This window comes from Bacillus rossius, chromosome 6 (genome assembly GCF_032445375.1).
Source record: "Bacillus rossius redtenbacheri isolate Brsri chromosome 6, Brsri_v3, whole genome shotgun sequence".
Classification (NCBI taxonomy): Eukaryota; Metazoa; Arthropoda; class Insecta; order Phasmatodea; family Bacillidae; genus Bacillus; species Bacillus rossius.
Genome location: NC_086334.1, coordinates 46,158,289 through 46,177,098, shown reverse-complemented (window position 1 = coordinate 46,177,098; position 18,810 = coordinate 46,158,289). Strand labels below are relative to the sequence as shown.

The 18,810-nt window shown below is 37.4% G+C and overlaps 1 protein-coding gene across 3 annotated transcripts in view; it reads right to left on the bottom strand.

Moving 5' to 3' along the window:
* LOC134533135 (activin receptor type-2B) overlaps nt 1-18,810 on the bottom strand; it is a 76,001-nt gene that overhangs the window by 13,742 nt on the left and 43,449 nt on the right. For 2 of the 3 annotated variants that reach the window (XM_063370424.1, XM_063370425.1), the window contains exons 8-9: nt 14,641-14,778; nt 1,777-2,055 (exon numbers count right to left, since the gene is read on the bottom strand). In XM_063370424.1, the coding sequence (XP_063226494.1) occupies nt 1,777-2,055; nt 14,641-14,778 (417 nt within the window). Of the gene's footprint in view, nt 1-1,518; nt 2,056-14,640; nt 14,779-18,810 lie in introns of those variants that run through there. The other variant, XM_063370423.1, reaches the window with a different exon arrangement.

Below are 18,810 nucleotides of genomic sequence, written 5' to 3'. Positions count from 1 at the left end.
ATAGCAAATGTATCGATAGTGACCTTGACAAAAATCTTTTTGATTGGATTGTGCAAGCACGCTCTAATAACATACCCATCTTGAGCACAGCACTGCAAGAAAAAGCACGAATGGTGGCACTAAGGCTTGGAATTGACAATTTTCAAGCCTCAAATGGCTGGCTCACACGTTTCAAAGCCAGGTGGAATTTAACTTTACTAATGAAAACCAGATGAATGAATTTTACAAATTTTAAATAAATGAAAAGTACTTATTTTTCCTTTGGATTAAGACATTTAACAATACTTATGTAGTATACATTTTTTGAAGATGTTTGGTACAATGGAATTTTCTTTAGTCTATATAATCATGATGAAACGTAATTATGTAACAATTTTTTAATATTAAAAATTATGTTATTTCAAATCCTTCGACTTCGATTTTCCTTCGACATTCCTTCGCACAATATAAGCTTCGCTTCGACTTCGCTTCACATTTAAAAAGAGACCTTCGCACATGCCTATAGATTTGTACTTTAAAATATATTGTTTTATACGGTAAAGATACCTACACAAAGCACTCGGCATCTACCGTATTAGCAGGACCAAAAACATCATGGAACATTTTCGCGAGAAGTTTTTTTATCCCAATTTTGACGGCCTAAAATATAGGTGCGACGATTATGCGATAAAAGATGGTACCCCATTTAACTAAATATAATGCGATGCTTATTATCAAAACTGATAAACATAAAAGTAAGAGTGGCAACTTGTATCTGGCGACAGGAAAATGTGAATTTGCAGCGATGTGAACAGCTTAATTGAAAAACCACACGCTCTGCCTTGTAACTGCATCATTTAAGCCACTTTAGACCGCTAGTAATTACTGCAACCTGAACCTCTGCTTAGTTGAAAAACTACACAATCTGCCAATGAACTGAGTCACTTGTGTCACTTTAGTCCGCTTTGAACCTTGCGTTGTTGTGTAGGGAAGGAGGATGTTGAAGGCATGACACATGAGAAAAGATAACACCTGGAATACGGCTGCTAGCCAAGGCACCTCCTCCCCTCCACTGCTCCTCCTGATGACCACCCTATATCACAGCATTCCTTGCTCTCTGACGAATGGCTTATGAACTACATTCATAATTTTTTTTCCTTATTATTGCTTTTTTTTTCCTTTCGATTGCTTCTTGCTGTTTCAAAAAGGGCCATGCATATCACTGCACTGACAGAAAGTGGCACCAGAAATGCTGCTAGTAATTACAGTACAAATAATTATGTGTGTTTGAAATGTGATTTCTACTCCTTAAAGTAAGTCATAATCAAAAAGGTTTTGGGTTGCATTATATCCACAGTGACCGTAGTTTCTGGTGAATATGGTAACAATTTGAGATAAGCATGTCTAGGAGAGAACTATTGAAAACAATAAATATAAATCATCAAGTTTTGGTTTGTTTAAAAAAAAATGTACCAAAGAAGTAAAGTAAAACCGAGTTACTGACATAATAAGAGATGCAAGATCAAAAAAAGAGTAAAATTTCATTTTCAATCAATTTAGTACAAAACATTTTCGTACAAAATTCATGCCGAATCAATTACATTCATCGAATTAAAAATATTAAAAAAAAAATTTTTTCTGTGTTTTGATTAAAAAAGCTGATTAATTTCACTGTATTTCAGTTGCATTTTAAGCGTCATGTTATGTATCTGAATGCTTTTCGGTGGTTCGGTTCACTGCAATTCGCCGCGCAGTCTCGTCCCCGACCAGGACCCCGGAACAGAGGAGGCGGGGTACCTGCGAGAGCGGCGGAAGGATGCGGGGCGGAGGAGGCGGCAGCCGCGACAGCAGCGCCACGCGCTCCAGCACGCACGAGGCCGACAGGCGGGCCTCGGCGTCGTGGTCCCAGCACTCCTCCATGGTGTCGCAGAGGGCGAGCAGGCCCGCGTGGCCGCGCCACGCCTCCCGCAGGGCCGGCCGTGCCTTCCTCTGCACTGCGCACTCCTGCATGTCCTCGAGCGTGGGGTGCAGCCCCACCTCCTCCTCGAAGGGCAGCGCGTACTCCGGGACGGGTCCCTGGGCATCACGCACCCCGACCACGGCGCTACAGTGCCGCTCTCTGTGCGACTACAACTACGCTCCAGCACGCACCATACATACTTCTGTGACTAGATGTAACAATTATATTTTCCTCCAAGTGGCATCTGCTGATCACTGAATTTTAGTTTGAATTGAATCGCAATTGTAATAGATTTGTAATACAGCCAACAAACTACGAAAAGAAAATATTATGGCTGTGTACTTTTTTCCTACTACAATGAAAATCAATAGTATTGCTGTTCGGCACACACAACTATGAAAATACATGTTTTAATGGGTACGGCTTTTTTTACTACAAAGGCAATCAATGTGTATCACTGTTCGGCACACACAAAAGCCATACAGTCAATAACTTAATATCTTTGACTATTTAGTCAAAATGGCAAATGGCTGTATTTTAGTCTGCAATTTAAGTTGTTATGCATTTTACAGATACTAAAATACGTTTTTAAATGAAATCATTAATTCACTTTTAAAAAGTATTGTCATTTTCACAGTAGAGACATTTGTTTCTAACCAGAAAATGGCAGGAAAAAAAAGACAGAGTTTTTTTTCTATTTGATTACATCTTGTGTAAGGTTACAGATAATTCTAAGCGCATGATAAATAACTTGTCTAAAAATAAACAGTTTTTATGACAAAAAAAATTCCAAAATATATGTGTGTGTATATATATATATATATTTTTTTTTAAGTACAACCTAGGTTGCTTAATTATGCTGCAAAGGGACTTTTAAAATCCGAATGGTTTCTGATGGAACTCTAGATGGGATGGCTATGATGTCTAGGGCGGTAATTCTGAAGGCGAAACTCTCCTCCGTTCAAAAATATTATTATTTTTTACTTTCTGACAAGTTTCTCTAAGAAGGTGTTGTGATAGTTTACCATTTTAAAAAGTGGTTAGGTACATTAAAAATAGCATTAAATTGTGAGAACAGTTGGTTAGGTTGGGATAGCTACATTAAAAATATTGAGAAGTCGCATTAGGAGATATGATGTTACACAGTAGCTATTTTTAATAGTGATGGGTCGAATCCCTTTTTTCCCAAATCCGAATCTCGAATTCGAATCCCAAACAGTACCTCGAATCCACCCCTCGAATCCAAATCCAGATCTCAAGGGTTAATTATAAAATAATTTATAAGTTAAGAGAAAAAAATTAAACATTATGCAGAATTATTTAACCCTTTAAATTTTTATTTAAAAAAAACAAGGATTTTGACACGGTCTGGATCAAGACGATTCCGTTTTTGGTCACATATGTTTCCTGCAGTGCTGAACAAACGTTCAGAGAACACTGTCACAGGTGGTGAACACAAATATTTTTTGGACAGTTTATGTAGCCTGGGTGAACACGTAGACTGAGTTTTCCAGTATTCGAGGATGTTTATTTATGGGTTAATTGTAGGATCACGTAAGAATCTGGTCACTTCATCAATTGCTGTAGAATCCGACTTGGTGGATTCAAGGCATTCAGGCATTATCTGTGAGTACAGTGATTCATGTATCCACGGAAATCGGAAAACGAAATTCAACATCCGACGGAACAATATTTTGTAGTTACCAACTTGACATTTGTTTTAAGTCCCAAATGAAGACAAACGCTTTCCTGAAATATTTAATGGAAACTGAAAGGCGCCATCTTGGCTTCAATGGTTTTAGGCCATAAGAAATATTGTCATGCGTCTTTTAAAATTAAGCCTCACTAAAGCATAGTGATTAATATGCCCGAAGTTAAAAGTGACGGGGTGTTTTCTCTAGTTTACCTATTAAAATTCTTTATATTAACATTAGTTATTTTTTGTGTTGCTCAAAATGATTGGCTAACAAATTCATTGGTTGGCCATCGTGGAATTCTCAATTAATACATATTTTAACGTTGGTAGTCTACACAAACCAAACTTGGTTCTAAAAAAATTCATAAATAGAATGTGTATCAGAATATTTAAAATTGAATCGCAATTAAAATAATAATTGTATAATGTATTAATTTTTGTCATTCATTATTTCATTGTTATTACTACATGTGTGACCGTAACTTGTGATGAAAGTCGGCATTATTGTTGTATTACTAAGTAACAGATTTCTCGGTAAACTTATTAAAAAAAAACAAGATTCACATTACTAGTCTAGATCCTAAATGTGCTTTATTTTATTTTTAGCATATTTTGAGAATACATCTGTGATTTATGCCTTATTTAATGCCAATGTAGCGACAATGCATCCATGTTCATGAACGCTGTTTGTACCGACTCTTTGTGTCACCCCCCTTTCAGCTGTCACATTTGTCACTCGCTTCCCATCTCCCTTTGTTTGTTTCCACCCGCCAAGCCAACTGCAGGCGCCTGGCGAGTGACGTGTCTGGCTGGCATTCGGCTGTACGATGGAAGGGGGGCGGGGGAAGGGGTGTGAAAAGGGGGGGGGGAAGGGGTGTGAAAAGGGGGGGGAAGGGGTGTGAAAAGGGGGGGGGGGGGGGGCTACCCAAAATTTATGTGTGCAAGGTCAGCACGATCTTATCTTTCTCTCTTCGGCTGTTATAAATGACCGTGAACTAATGGCTAGGCAGTGCTGTATTTTTTTAAGCCGAGTCACTAATTCGAAGACGGCCGGCCCTTACCGTGAACGGATTATCCGGGTTTATTATTTTTTTTTACAGGATTTCAATTATCCGGGAATCGGCGGGTCCCAATTAACACGAATAATGGGGAGTTTACTATTTTTTATCCATCTGCTGCCAAGGCGCAGTAAGCCTCGGGAGATGTTACGTCACATGACCTTGGCCTTAACCCAGCTGCACGCCGGTGTCTGAGAAGCTTGACAAAACCTTCCGGGCTTTTAATCGCTAGTCCGTGAAATTCGGTAATCCGTGATTGTCTCGGTCCCGACCATCACGTATTAACGAGGTTCTACTGTACCACAATAGGATGTGTTCCAAGGAAAACGTGAACAGGCCAAGTAAATTGTAAGCATTTAAGTTTTTAAATATTTTTCCTCGAATCCCGAATCTTTTCCCTCGAATCCCGAATCTTTCGAATACTAGAGATTCGGTGGGATTCGAGGATTTGACCGGCCCATCCCTAATTTTTAACCTAAAAAACTGTCTGCAAACTGTTTTTTATAGTATTTTTTATGTAGTAACCATGCAACCAATTTTACAGTCATTTTAATGTAGTTCACCTTACCAACACTCATTGAAGACAATAATTAACATTTTAGTATGTTGTTAATAGTATATTTTCATAAACATCAGAATTTTTATCAATTTCAACAAATATTCTACTCGACTTGATTTCTAAGGACTTGATTTTACTTGAATAAAAATTATAAAGTATGAATTCAACTCGGCTCAACTCAACTTTGTACACTCTTCCATCTCTAAAAATTAGTCCTTAATTTTCAAAATTTCAAATATCAAAATAAATAATTGATTATTGGTATTCTATTTAACTTCAAATTCCTACTCTTCAAATTAACAAATATGTATTTGTTTAAATTCAAAATGCAGTGAAGCTGTGTCACATCAGGTGTTAGTTGAAATTGAGGTTAAAATGTTAAAAAAATAATTCCGGTACAAGGCAAATGTGTATTCACTATTTTAATTTATTAATGAGGCCAGTTCAATCACCTATAGTTTATGTCAAAATGTGCATAGGTATCAGTAAAACAGCTAAGTTCAGAATGGAGGACAATCTGTAACTAGGTAATTTTTTTTGATGAGTTGAAAACGAGAGCAAACAACAAGCAATTTGCAACCACAGAAAAGAAAAGAAATCAAAAGCATTCTTCTTTAATACTTGAGTTTTAAGAATGTTTATAAGCATTAATGTGAAGTACCATGTCTAAGTATTTCTTGAAATGTAATATTTAAATGTCATTAAAAATGTTGGAGAAAACATTTTTGTCCTAATTTCTTGTATTTTCTTATATTTTATATTAGATATATGTATTCTAGGATATTTTTATATTAGTAATTCTATTAGATTTGATTAAAACTAATAAAACTGACATTTACACACGCTTATGTCAAATACAATACAGCACCATTTATAAACAAAAACAAAACTTATCCCACTTTATGACTTAAGATCAAAGATACAAAGAGAAAATAGCACTTTCGTGTTGCTACTTTGTGCCGAATATCAATACTATTGAATGACACTATACTTACCATAACATTTACATATTTTATTTCTAAAGTTTGGTTGCTGAAATTACGAATCTATGACCTACCATAGGTCATTAATTCCAAAATAGCACCAATTTTCAGAGTTTTTAAACCATTAATAAAGAGATATACATTTTTCGAAGTGGTACATGATTTTATGCTGCTTGTACATGTCAAATATGTATTGAGTTTTAACGAAACTACTGTGGAGTATCATCTGGTGAGTACAGAGAACTCAACTTTCAAGTCGAGTCAAGCTGAAGCTACTAGCTCCACTCAGCTCTCAAGTTTTCTAGTCTCAGCTTATTCCTAAATTTTTTTCACTATCAATACAGAAAATTAACCAAGCAGCAAATCTAATTAAACCATATGAAATGGTCTTTGATAAGAGGAGTCGAAAAACTTTCTATACCATACAGAACTTGAGTAATTCAAGATTGAGAAAATTTACCCCAACCAAAATCAACTATGATTTTCACAAAATTTAAAAATTAATAAATTAATACCTAATGAAACGATTCCAAAAATATATTCTCATTAATATTGTCGCGGGTTGAAATTTTGCAGGGTTGTTGAAATCAAATTTAGGGACTTTACTGACGGGACTCTGGGCTGGCTGCTCTGTTCACTCGTCAGCGCAAGTGGCGTGACCATGTAATTGGGGCACGGGGCCGGCGCGGCGCGCTGCGGGCTTGCAGAATTTTGTTTGTTTGTTTGGCCGCGCGCTGGCGCAGCCACGGGCCGCAGTTACTGGGGCGCGCTGTCGTAACAAGCCGCGCGGTGTGGCCTGCACATTGGGGTAGAGGGGGGGTAGTCTTCCCAGATGTTCTAGTTAGTTGTTTAGTAAATTTGACTTCAATAACGAGCTTTTGTTATGCTAGGCGCGGCAGGGCGCGCGAATTTAAGCGCAAGTGATTGGTGACTCGGGGCTCACTCAGGCGGAGGCTATGCGTCTCACCTGTGGTCACGAGTTGTTAGTTCGTTCGTGATGTAGGAATTCAGGCTCACTCAGGCGGAGGCTATGCGTCTCACCTGTGGTCACGAGTTGTTAGTTCGTTCGTGATGTAGGAATTCAGGCTCACTCAGGCGGAGGCTATGCGTCTCACCTGTGGTCACGAGTTGTTAGTTCGTTCGTGATGTAGGAATTCAAGCTTTCGGGCGGAAGCTATGGTCGACGCCAGAGGCCACGAGTCGTTTAATTTAAGTTAGGTCATAATGTAGTCGTCAAGCTTTCGGGCGGAGGCTATGGCCCTCGTCAGGGGTCACGCGTCATAGTTTTTAAAATGTAATGTTCGTTCGGGATTTCAAGGGCAGGAGAGGCCCCTACGTTATTTTTTTAAAGTAATCGATCAAGAAAGGCTTTTCGGAAAATGTGAGTATGGACTTATCTTTGTTTTAATTTTAAGTATTAATTATGATTTGAGGTATTCGGAAGGACTAGGGAAGTGTTTAGTGAAGTTCTCTCATTCTCTCTCTTGTAAGGTCGTTCAATCGTTAAGGAAGTAAAGAGATTATTGTTTTAAATTGTAATCCCGCTATTTAAATGTTCTTTAAAATGATGTTGAGTATTTGACTTTAAGAATAAAATAATTTTAATTAAGTATTATGTTATTTTGCAAAATCTCCTTAGTTCAGCTCTCACCAGACATCCTGTACGGGATGACGAACCTATGATCCTAGGTACAGTAAAGTATTTTATGAAGTTAAGACTAGTTGATGCCAAGCGAGTTGTTTCTATGTAAAGAGCTACGATTCTCGCCCCCCCCCTCTGAAGGTGGATCGTGACAGAAATGGCGGTGGCACCGGCTAGGTGCACGTGATAGAAATGGTAGAGTTCGCCGGATAGGTTCTATTTCTGGAGAGAGAGAGAGGTAGATTTTTATGTTTATTATTAAGTTAGTTTCAGCTTCTGATAGCAGGTTATTAAGAGTTTACTTGAGGAGAGGATTACGGAATTTTAGTCTATAGTGGAGGAAGTCTTTGAGATTTTTTTTTTGACGTAACAGATGTTTATTTGAGGATACTTGTAAGGATAAAGTTTATAGTGATAAGTTGTTTTAAGTCGTTGAGTTTATCGGGGATTTTTACGTGAGGAGAATACGTTATAATTTAAATACTTAATAAAGATAATGCAAGTGGTTTAGTTTTATTAAAGTTAATTTAAGATTGTAGGTTAAGAGAATTATAATTTAAAATAAAAATTTTTTGTCGTAAATAGGAATTATTTTCAAGTGAAGTTTGTTTTGTTGTCGTGCGCGTAGGAGACGAGACGTACGAATTAAATCAGTCGAGGGAAGGATAAACGTTAGAAAGGAATTAAAGAGAAAACGAGAGTTTATGTAAAAGAGAGTTATAGAATTTATAGTGATGTTTTGTTTTAATTAGAAAAATGTTGAGAGTTGTTTCAGAACGACACGTCAGTGGACGTGGCAGAGTGAACACGTGACGGGGAGGTGCTGAGACCTAGCGGAGAACGGAGGAACCGCAAGCGAGGGTTGGCGCACCTGATGGAATTCGGTGACGTCACGGGCTCATACGGAGACGTGGACAGGCCGTGACCTTGTTTTGATCAGCTGTACGGTAACTTAGCGATAAGAAAATAGACTATTGGTTAAATAAATTTAAATTTAAGTGTGTTTTAGGAGAAGAGGAACTTTCAGTATGTAAGTAATTTAATTTAAGAAGTGTATGATGTATAGGCTAGAAGTGTTTCGTTGTAAGTTGTTTATGTTTTTGTTAGTTAAATTCTACCTCGGTTTTAAAAATATTTTTTTGGGATTTGTAAACATTATTAAGGAGGTACACTATAAAATCGATAAGCATTGAGAAAACTGGGAAGGCTAGATTTTGTGTGTAGAGGGAATTTACTCCAAAAGAACAGAGAGACAAAATTAATGTTTTCATTAGGGCGAGGGACCCTAAGGTGAGGCGTTGTGTCCCTGGGAAGAAAGGGAATTGTAGCGCAGACCATAGGAGATGGGCTGACTACGGAATTAAGGGTCAGGAGAATCCTGAGAGTTGTGAGTAGTTTGGGGCAGGAGTTCCCCATGGTAGTACCGAAGTGGCTATCCTGTATGGGATAGGGTACCATTTCAATGAAGTTTGTTGGTGGGGTTAGAGCCCCCTGTGTAGTGGGCCTATAGCAGATAGGCACTACAGTGAAATTTTTGGTTATTTTGTGAGGTAAATTCCCTGGAGGTTAAGTAAGATTGGATTCAGTTAGGAAGGAGGGAAATGAGAAACATTGCTGTAGAGAGTTAGTGTACTTGCCTAATGTGAAATTGAATTTTACTAAATTAATTTAGGAGAAAGTTTTGTTCGGTAAATAAATAATAATGGAAGATAGCTAGATAATTAATTAATTTTTTTTGAGTAAGGTGTTTTAAGTAATGAAATAAAATAAGGTGAAGTAATTTATTTGAATAATTGGGGAGGAGTTTCTTTAAGAGTTTAGATAATTGTTTTTGAATTTATTGAGATATTCAGCCAGTGAAGTTTGAGTGTGAGAGATACAGTGAGATTTTAAGGAAATCGGTTGTTTATTAATTAGGACAAATGAGATTTTATGATTAAGAGTCAGTAAGCATAGTTAAAATTTACGACATGATATTTGTTGACAGTTTACAGTTATTAAGGAGAAAACAGAGTAATCTATTTATTTTTATTTTAATGGTTTGAAGATAAGATTATGAATTTTTTTTGGAAGTTTCTTTGGCATGTTGGAATAATTTTTTTTGATTTTTAGAATTTACAGAGAAAATTTAATTGATTTACATTAGTTTGGAAGTATGGAGGTTTAGTGTTCGATTAGCCCTAACTTGATGGTCGGATCCCAAAAGAATGCCGTAAAACCGATAGCCAATTGAGAGGAATGCGGTAGGCGCTTGTGTAGAGAGGGGTTGTGGGAAAACTCCTTGGGACTGATGGCAGATCAGGGGCCCTAAATAGTGTGTGATGCTGTAAAACCAGTGCAGGGAAAGCCTGGTATGCTTAAATTTTTGGGCACAGGTTATGTAAACCTGGGGTTCCATGGGATTTAGTCATGTTAGCTGCTGTGGGACATTGAGATTTCCAGGCTCCATAGTAAAGTCAATGTAAATTTTTGTTTTCTTAAAATAATAAATTTGTTTTTAATTTATTTGAGATATTTGATTTGGAACAGTGAATACAGACCCCGAGGAATAAGAGTTATGCTGTGAGAGGAGAAGGTGGTAGGCCTAAAGGGTACAGGCACCACAGAGGTTATGTGCATTGCATAATTTAAATATAAGGAAACTTGAGAATTTGAAATTTTGTTGTTGGGTTGGACACCCATAAGAAGAGTATAGGCAGAATTTTTATTGTTATGAGATGTCTAATTTAATTGAAAAGAAGAAAGTTTAAAGATGCAAGGTAACATTATTATTGTAATAATTGAAAGAGATTAAGAGGTAGAGAGAAATAGGCAGTTTTTGTTTGTAAGTACTAAAGTTTACATATAGAAATTTAGTAACTAAGAATGAATAATAAGTTAAGTCTAGTGTAAAAGTTTTTTTTAAGTTTGTTAAGTTAAGAGTCACAAGTAAATTTTTTTTTAGAGAGAATGTCTTTGATAGGAAGTATTAGAAACTTATGGGAATTTTAGGGTAACATAAATAATGTAGGTAATGAATAATAAATAGATGGTAGGTCTTAAGTTAAGATTAACATTTGAAGCAGAATTTAATTAAGAAGAAGGAAAATAAATAGGCCTAATGAAAAGAACAAAAAAGGATTTTATGGTAAAGCATTTTTTTTAAGTAATAAACAATGAATAATAATGTTGTTTCAGGGTAATGTGTACTAATAATACAATTTTTTTTTTAGGACCAAAGAACAGGAATTATGTAATTTAAATTAACATGTATTTTTGAAACTGTTACAGATTCCTTAAGATGAGCTGAGCAGCAGTCCAGTTTACAAGATGACAAGAGTTCGAGAGACAAGATACAAGATCACTGAAACAAGAGCCAAGACTGAAGATTCAAGAGAAGAGAAAGCTGGCAGCCATGGACTTACAAGTGGAGATTAATAAGGTCATGTAAAGTTTTATTTTTTTTTATGGAAGACAGTAACTGGAGTTTTTTTTTGTTATAAACATTATTTACAGAACTTTTTAGGTTATAGTAATGTGATGGAACTAGTGAGTTGTGGTAGCTGTCAAAAAGAACTAATACCTTAAGTTTAATTTTTAAAGTTAATTTTCTTAATTTACAGAGGGATTAGTAGTTTTTTTTAAACCTTATTTAGGTTGGAATTTCAATACAATAGCTTATTATAAATGTGTACGAACAGTTCAAGTTCACCGTACTGATAGGTAGGTCAGATGATCTTATTGATTTTGATGATTTGTTGTTTTGAGTTGATTTTTAGGTGTTGTGAATTAGACAATGAAATAGTTTTGAAAACTTAAATTATTTCAAGCTAAGAAATAGTAAATTTAATTGTAACTCAAAGGACACCAGAATTTAATTTTTTTTTTTAATTAGTAATGTTTGAAAATTTTATACTTTACCAGAAAGGTTATAAACAAACAGATCGGATGGAACAAGGATGCAGTAAATCACAATTTCATTTAGAATTATTGATTAGCTTTTGAGGTTATGAAGTAAAAGTAATTATAGTTTAAAAGTTTGAATAAAAAAAAATGTTTTTTTTTATTTGTTTGAAATAGAAAGTTTAAAAGTTAATTAGTCATGATCTAGGTGGGTGATGGGGTGGGAATTGGCCACTCTTTTTCCCTATAACCTCCCTAACATGGCCTTCTATTACAACTAACAGAAATAAAGAAGAAGAAAAATGAAGAATTATTAGTTAGAATGTTTCTTTCATGAAGATACCTGATGAACTTTTACTGTTTGGAAGAATAGAAGCAAGGTTAGTCAGATATTTTTACTCAGAAGAAGAAGAAGATAAAGCAGTTTTATGACTCGACAAGCCAGAGATTGGTGTTTCCCCTCTGCGCTTCTATTGACTACGTTGTTTACTCTCATGGGATAGCTGGTTCGGCACCATGGAGAGAGATTGGTGGGCATTGTGGTTGCCCCCAGAAGAAAAGAAGAGTAGAAGAGGTTATGGGTGGGTCATGTGAACTGACCTTCAACCCAGTTACTTCGTGGGGACTATTTGCTGTATAGAGAAGATCAAGACTCAAGAGTTAGGGAAAATCATTGGAGGTCATGTTTCCCTTCCCTAAGTTTTTCCTATCAAATTATTTGCCTGATTAGATTATGCTAAGGGTGGGATACTTTATGTTAGCAGTTGAATTAATTAATTTTATTTTTTTGTGTGTTTGCATCCTTGCCCATCGATTGCAGTTTAGTAGTTAGTTTTGTATTTGTCAGGCGTGATGGTAATGCCTGTTGATGATGTTTCAGAATTGTAATCTGTTCGTGATGAGGATGGCACAACTCCGAAGCAGATGTGGGGAGAAGTTGTGAGCTGCCCTGGAAGCCAGTCCAGTAGCTGTTGGAGTTGAGTGGTGTTTGCTGATGGCCAGCCCAGGGAGCTACTCTTCTCGACAACACTGACTTCGAGGAGTTGCACCAACCTTCACGAGATAAGAGTTTAATTAATTGAAACACTGTAAGGACACTTAATTTTTTTTGAAGAACGAAAGAAGTATGGTAATAAACGGAAACCGAAAAAAAAAAAATAATAATAATTATCAAGAATTTGCACATTGTTTAACGAATACTGAGAAACTAAGAACAGTAATTTAATTTGTAAAGAGAGCTTCACTAACAGAACAATTTTTTTAGAATTGAGAACTCGAGCCTCTGAAGGTTCCTGTGAGAACAAACCAGATAAAAGTTTTACATTTAATTTTATGAATACTTGTTGTTTTAAAATAAATCTTATGCAGAATCTAGATGTATGTTCAGACAGCAAGGAACTAAGAAAATTATTATTTTTGTGAAATGAGGAATTTATAGTTATGGTTTAATGGAAAAAGACAATTTGTAATTTTGAGGTAGCTCGATGGGGCTCGAGCTCTGTGAGGGGAGGGTTATGTCGCGGGTTGAAATTTTGCAGGGTTGTTGAAATCAAATTTAGGGACTTTACTGACGGGACTCTGGGCTGGCTGCTCTGTTCACTCGTCAGCGCAAGTGGCGTGACCATGTAATTGGGGCACGGGGCCGGCGCGGCGCGCTGCGGGCTTGCAGAATTTTGTTTGTTTGTTTGGCCGCGCGCTGGCGCAGCCACGGGCCGCAGTTACTGGGGCGCGCTGTCGTAACAAGCCGCGCGGTGTGGCCTGCACATTGGGGTAGAGGGGGGGTAGTCTTCCCAGATGTTCTAGTTAGTTGTTTAGTAAATTTGACTTCAATAACGAGCTTTTGTTATGCTAGGCGCGGCAGGGCGCGCGAATTTAAGCGCAAGTGATTGGTGACTCGGGGCTCACTCAGGCGGAGGCTATGCGTCTCACCTGTGGTCACGAGTTGTTAGTTCGTTCGTGATGTAGGAATTCAGGCTCACTCAGGCGGAGGCTATGCGTCTCACCTGTGGTCACGAGTTGTTAGTTCGTTCGTGATGTAGGAATTCAGGCTCACTCAGGCGGAGGCTATGCGTCTCACCTGTGGTCACGAGTTGTTAGTTCGTTCGTGATGTAGGAATTCAAGCTTTCGGGCGGAAGCTATGGTCGACGCCAGAGGCCACGAGTCGTTTAATTTAAGTTAGGTCATAATGTAGTCGTCAAGCTTTCGGGCGGAGGCTATGGCCCTCGTCAGGGGTCACGCGTCATAGTTTTTAAAATGTAATGTTCGTTCGGGATTTCAAGGGCAGGAGAGGCCCCTACGTTATTTTTTTAAAGTAATCGATCAAGAAAGGCTTTTCGGAAAATGTGAGTATGGACTTATCTTTGTTTTAATTTTAAGTATTAATTATGATTTGAGGTATTCGGAAGGACTAGGGAAGTGTTTAGTGAAGTTCTCTCATTCTCTCTCTTGTAAGGTCGTTCAATCGTTAAGGAAGTAAAGAGATTATTGTTTTAAATTGTAATCCCGCTATTTAAATGTTCTTTAAAATGATGTTGAGTATTTGACTTTAAGAATAAAATAATTTTAATTAAGTATTATGTTATTTTGCAAAATCTCCTTAGTTCAGCTCTCACCAGACATCCTGTACGGGATGACGAACCTATGATCCTAGGTACAGTAAAGTATTTTATGAAGTTAAGACTAGTTGATGCCAAGCGAGTTGTTTCTATGTAAAGAGCTACGATTCTCGCCCCCCCCCTCTGAAGGTGGATCGTGACAATATCAATGGAGTGAATAAACACAGACATTCTCATTGAAACTGTCAGGTTAAAAAATTGATGTATTTTTTGTTGGGTTTGTTTGGTACGGAACGCGAGAGAAAGCAGCCTGTGGGTTTATCACCTCCTGCGCGGTGCACCGGGACACCAGCTCCCACAGCACCAGGCCGCACGCGTACATGTCGATGCGGAGGAACGCGTCCCTGGAGAAGTTGATGGCCCCTTCGAGCACCTCTGGAGCCATGTAACGCCTCGTGCCGACCTGCGGGCACACACAGCTGCTCTTGCACGCTACGCACAGACATCTCGCTCCATCAGCACTGTCTGGATCATCATCATCATCATTCTCCTCCTCCCCCTCCCCCCTTCTCCTCCTCCTCCCTTCTCCTCCTCCTCCCTTCTCCTCCTCCTCCTCCCTTCTCCTCCTCCCTTATCCTCCTCCTCCCTTATCCTCCTCCTCCCTTATCCTCCTCCTCCCTTATCCTCCTCCTCCTCCCTTATCCTCCTCCTCCTCCCTTATCCTCCTCCTCCCTTCTTCTCCTCCTCCCTTCTTCTCCTCCTCCTCCCTTCTTCTCCTCCTCCCTTCTCCTCCTCCTCCTCCCTTATCCTCCTCCTCCTCCCTTATCCTCCTCCTCCTCCCTTATCCTCCTCCTCCTCCCTTCTTCTCCTCCTCCTCCCTTCTTCTCCTCCTCCTCCCTTCTTCTCCTCCTCCTCCCTTCTTCTCCTCCTCCTCCCTTCTTATCCTCCTCCTCCCTCCTTATCCTCCTACTCCTCCTCTTCCTCCTCCTCCCTTCTCCTCCTCCTCCTCCCTTCTTCTCCTCCTCCTCCCTTATCCTCCTCCTCCCTTATCCTCCTCCCTTATCCTCCTCCTCCCTTATCCTCCTCCTCCCTTATCCTCCTCCTCCCTTCTTCTCCTCCTCCTCCCTTCTTCTCCTCCTCCTCCCTTCTTCTCCTCCTCCTCCTCCCTTCTTCTCCTCCTCCTCCCTTCTTCTCCTCCTCCTCCCTTCTTCTCCTCCTCCTCCCTTCTCCTCCTCCTCCTCCTCCTCCTCCTCCCTTCTACTCCTCCTCCCTACTCCTACTCCTCCCTTCTCCTCCTCCTTAAATCTGTTCTTGGACTGTCAATATCCAACATTCCACAAACCCAAGTGTATCTAATATTAACATGTACACTGTTTAGGCAAAAATTCATACATTTTTGTGAAGTTATACTTATTATACGAGGTTCTCACGTTTACGTTTCAGTTACATTCTAGCGCTGCAGTGCAGGGATAAAATAAGAGCGAAAGATAGCCGGTGAATGATTGCTAGACGGCGCAATACACAAATTTTGATTGATGGTGGGAGGTTACTGGTGCCAGTTATTGATGGCAGCAACAGCATGTAATTTTCATGTACTTTTAAATACTTTTGCAAACGTTTACATACTTTCTCATACTTTTGCATACTTTTGCCTACTTTCGCAACTCGTAGTCCTCTCAACTATGAGGCTGGATACAGCGTAAGCATTAAAATTGTGAAAATAGGTAAGTATACACATTTCCACAAGTGTTATTATACATTTTTTTAGCTGTCATACACCTATTGTTTCATTCTTAGATCCATTGAAGACAAGAACATACACTAGTAAAAGTCTACTTTCAACACATGATTACTAGTGTTTCAAATATTAGAGTACCCTGAAAATTTCCTATCGCTGTCATGTGAGAAGTTGCACTTCTGATGCACATGGCAGCCATGAACCAATGTGTTTTTTTTATAACTTATAACAAAGAAGGCAATATTCACAAATTATCATATTGCCATTATAATATATACCAAAGTACTTAACATTTGCTTGGTACACACACTTAAGGGGAACTGTGAATAATCATCGGGGGAACCGTACATCACTTGGTGAACACACCTACTAAGTCCAGATAGCTAACAAAGTTACACACTGGGTTTGGCGGGGTGATGAGCACAACAAATTGCAATACAATTGTCTGGATTGCATTTAACATTAACTGCCATCTATCGGCATTAGGTGCAATTTTTAGAGTCCATTGACTATGGTATGCCTGCTTACAGAATATTTAATTTGATTCAATTTATATTTTACTAACCATATTTATTAAATCACTCCAGTCCTTCTATTATTTATCTTTATTAATTATTTGCATACAAAATTTAAGTTAGTTTTTTTTACTATGCCCAGTATAACTGTGCACACATAAGTACACGCATCCAATTTTTATATTATAAATAAATTTTACATTAATACATTAATTGTAAGTTAAGCTGTGACATATATTAAGAATTGTAGTTTAGAAATATACTGTACACAAAACTTACAAAACCAATTAGAGTTTAATGTTAAAATTTTTAAAAAAAAATGTCTTTCCTGCAAAAAAACTTTATGACTTAAACGGTTATACTCATTTGCCTTAACAGTCTAGATTTATAGAAAAAGTAAAAATAATTTAAAACATTCAGAACGATTCTCATATGTGATACGAATAGTGTTTAAATCTGTCAGTCTGCACTAGCATAGACTACTTATATACAAGAATATAAATTTATTTATTAAAAAATTTAAAAATCAAATTTTTTGAATGTTGAGAGAAATGTCGGTTACACACATTAACAGTGCATAATCTGATAGTCTTGAAAGTGTTAAATCATAATTATTTTTTTCAAGAGAGCAATGTGTTCTTACTACACTCAACTCTGATACCTGAGTAGGACTAATGTATTTGAAGTTTATATTTTAAAAAAATTCTAATCAAAATAATAAATTAGTATTTTGTATATTTGTTTAACAATAAAACCAATAAATCTATCATTTCTTTGAATAGCCATAGTGAGGAGCACAAATCTGTAGGAATCACAAAGGGGGCCTCTGGAAACTCACAGGGAAAGGGTGGGACTGACACAAGTTATCTGTGGACTGAGAGCTTGTAGGTTGTACTGTATATACTGCCCTTATTTCTGCCTAATATGCATGCAACATGCAGAAAATTTTTAAAATATGCAGAAGGTTTTCCGTAAGACATAGTTTTGACGTTTCCGTTAATCAATTCCGTTTCACAGTCACGACTTTGAAAGCTCAAGCAGGCCCCCTCAGAGAGGAACTTCTTAATTCCTGGGGAGGGGAGGGCCCTGCCAGGTGTGCTGGCTGGTCAAAATCTAGCAACTGATCATTATTGATATCAACTCTCAATGAAGCTAGCTGAAACACAGTTACCACTGCCATCAATCACAGTGGTTCTCATTAATAACAGTTTCAGTGCGGTAACAAACTCCGGTCACTGCTGCCCTCTTTGTTTAAAGTGCTGCCACTGACAAATGTTAATTTGCAATGCTCAAGCCACTGCAGAAGTGAAATAGTATTCCCGCACTTGGTTATTTTCTTCTTTTGCAATTGCTTGCAATCTGTTGAGGAAATTGTCAACTACTTGGTTGAGTTTTCCGGTGGTTCAGTTGGTAAAAATTAATTAGTCTTTGTCTTAATGCTGATGTCTCTGAATTTGTACAGTGATAATTCTGTTAGTTTGTTTACAGCATAGATTTATGCCAAACTACCTAATAACGTAAAAAAAAATTTTGTTTTCATTTATATGCAGTAAAAATAAGGCCTTACTTAATTTTGCGTGGCATTCAGTCGAGAGACACTTAAAAGTAATACTTACACATGTTTTTGCTTCCATTTCCTTACATAGTTTGGATATTATTTCAAATACAGTGTCAACAAAGGAAATTTATTTTTATAACAGAAAAAAGAGATATTGTGCATGGCAAATTTTTTTTGTTGTAAAAATAAAGAAAACATTTTAATGATTGGGTGTAGTTATTTTATTTCTGGATTAATGACTTTTTGAGGTTAGTTCTACCCTAAAGCAAAGACTGCACATGTCACTTTTCCACGCATGTGTCAATTATGTGCTGGTTTCCTGAAATATGATGGACAAAAGATTTTAGGTACTTGTACACCAAGCCTCCAGTAACAAGATCTATATACATATTTAATCAGAATAACTTTCTAAAAGCTTTAAAATTCAGTATTTGGTTCCTTCTCAAACAATTGTGCTTACTTTCTACCTAATATCACCTCCAAAAAAAAATCAACATTTTGCATTCTTTAGCAAAAAGTACATGTATGCAATATTTATTGTATTATATGCGGATATAAATTTTCTGTGTGTGCATTACTTTATGCTGCTGGTACTATAATTTAAATAATCTTATGTCTCTATAAATTACATAATTCTATTGGTATTTTGAAAATAAACATGTAAGTACTTGTGTCATACAATAA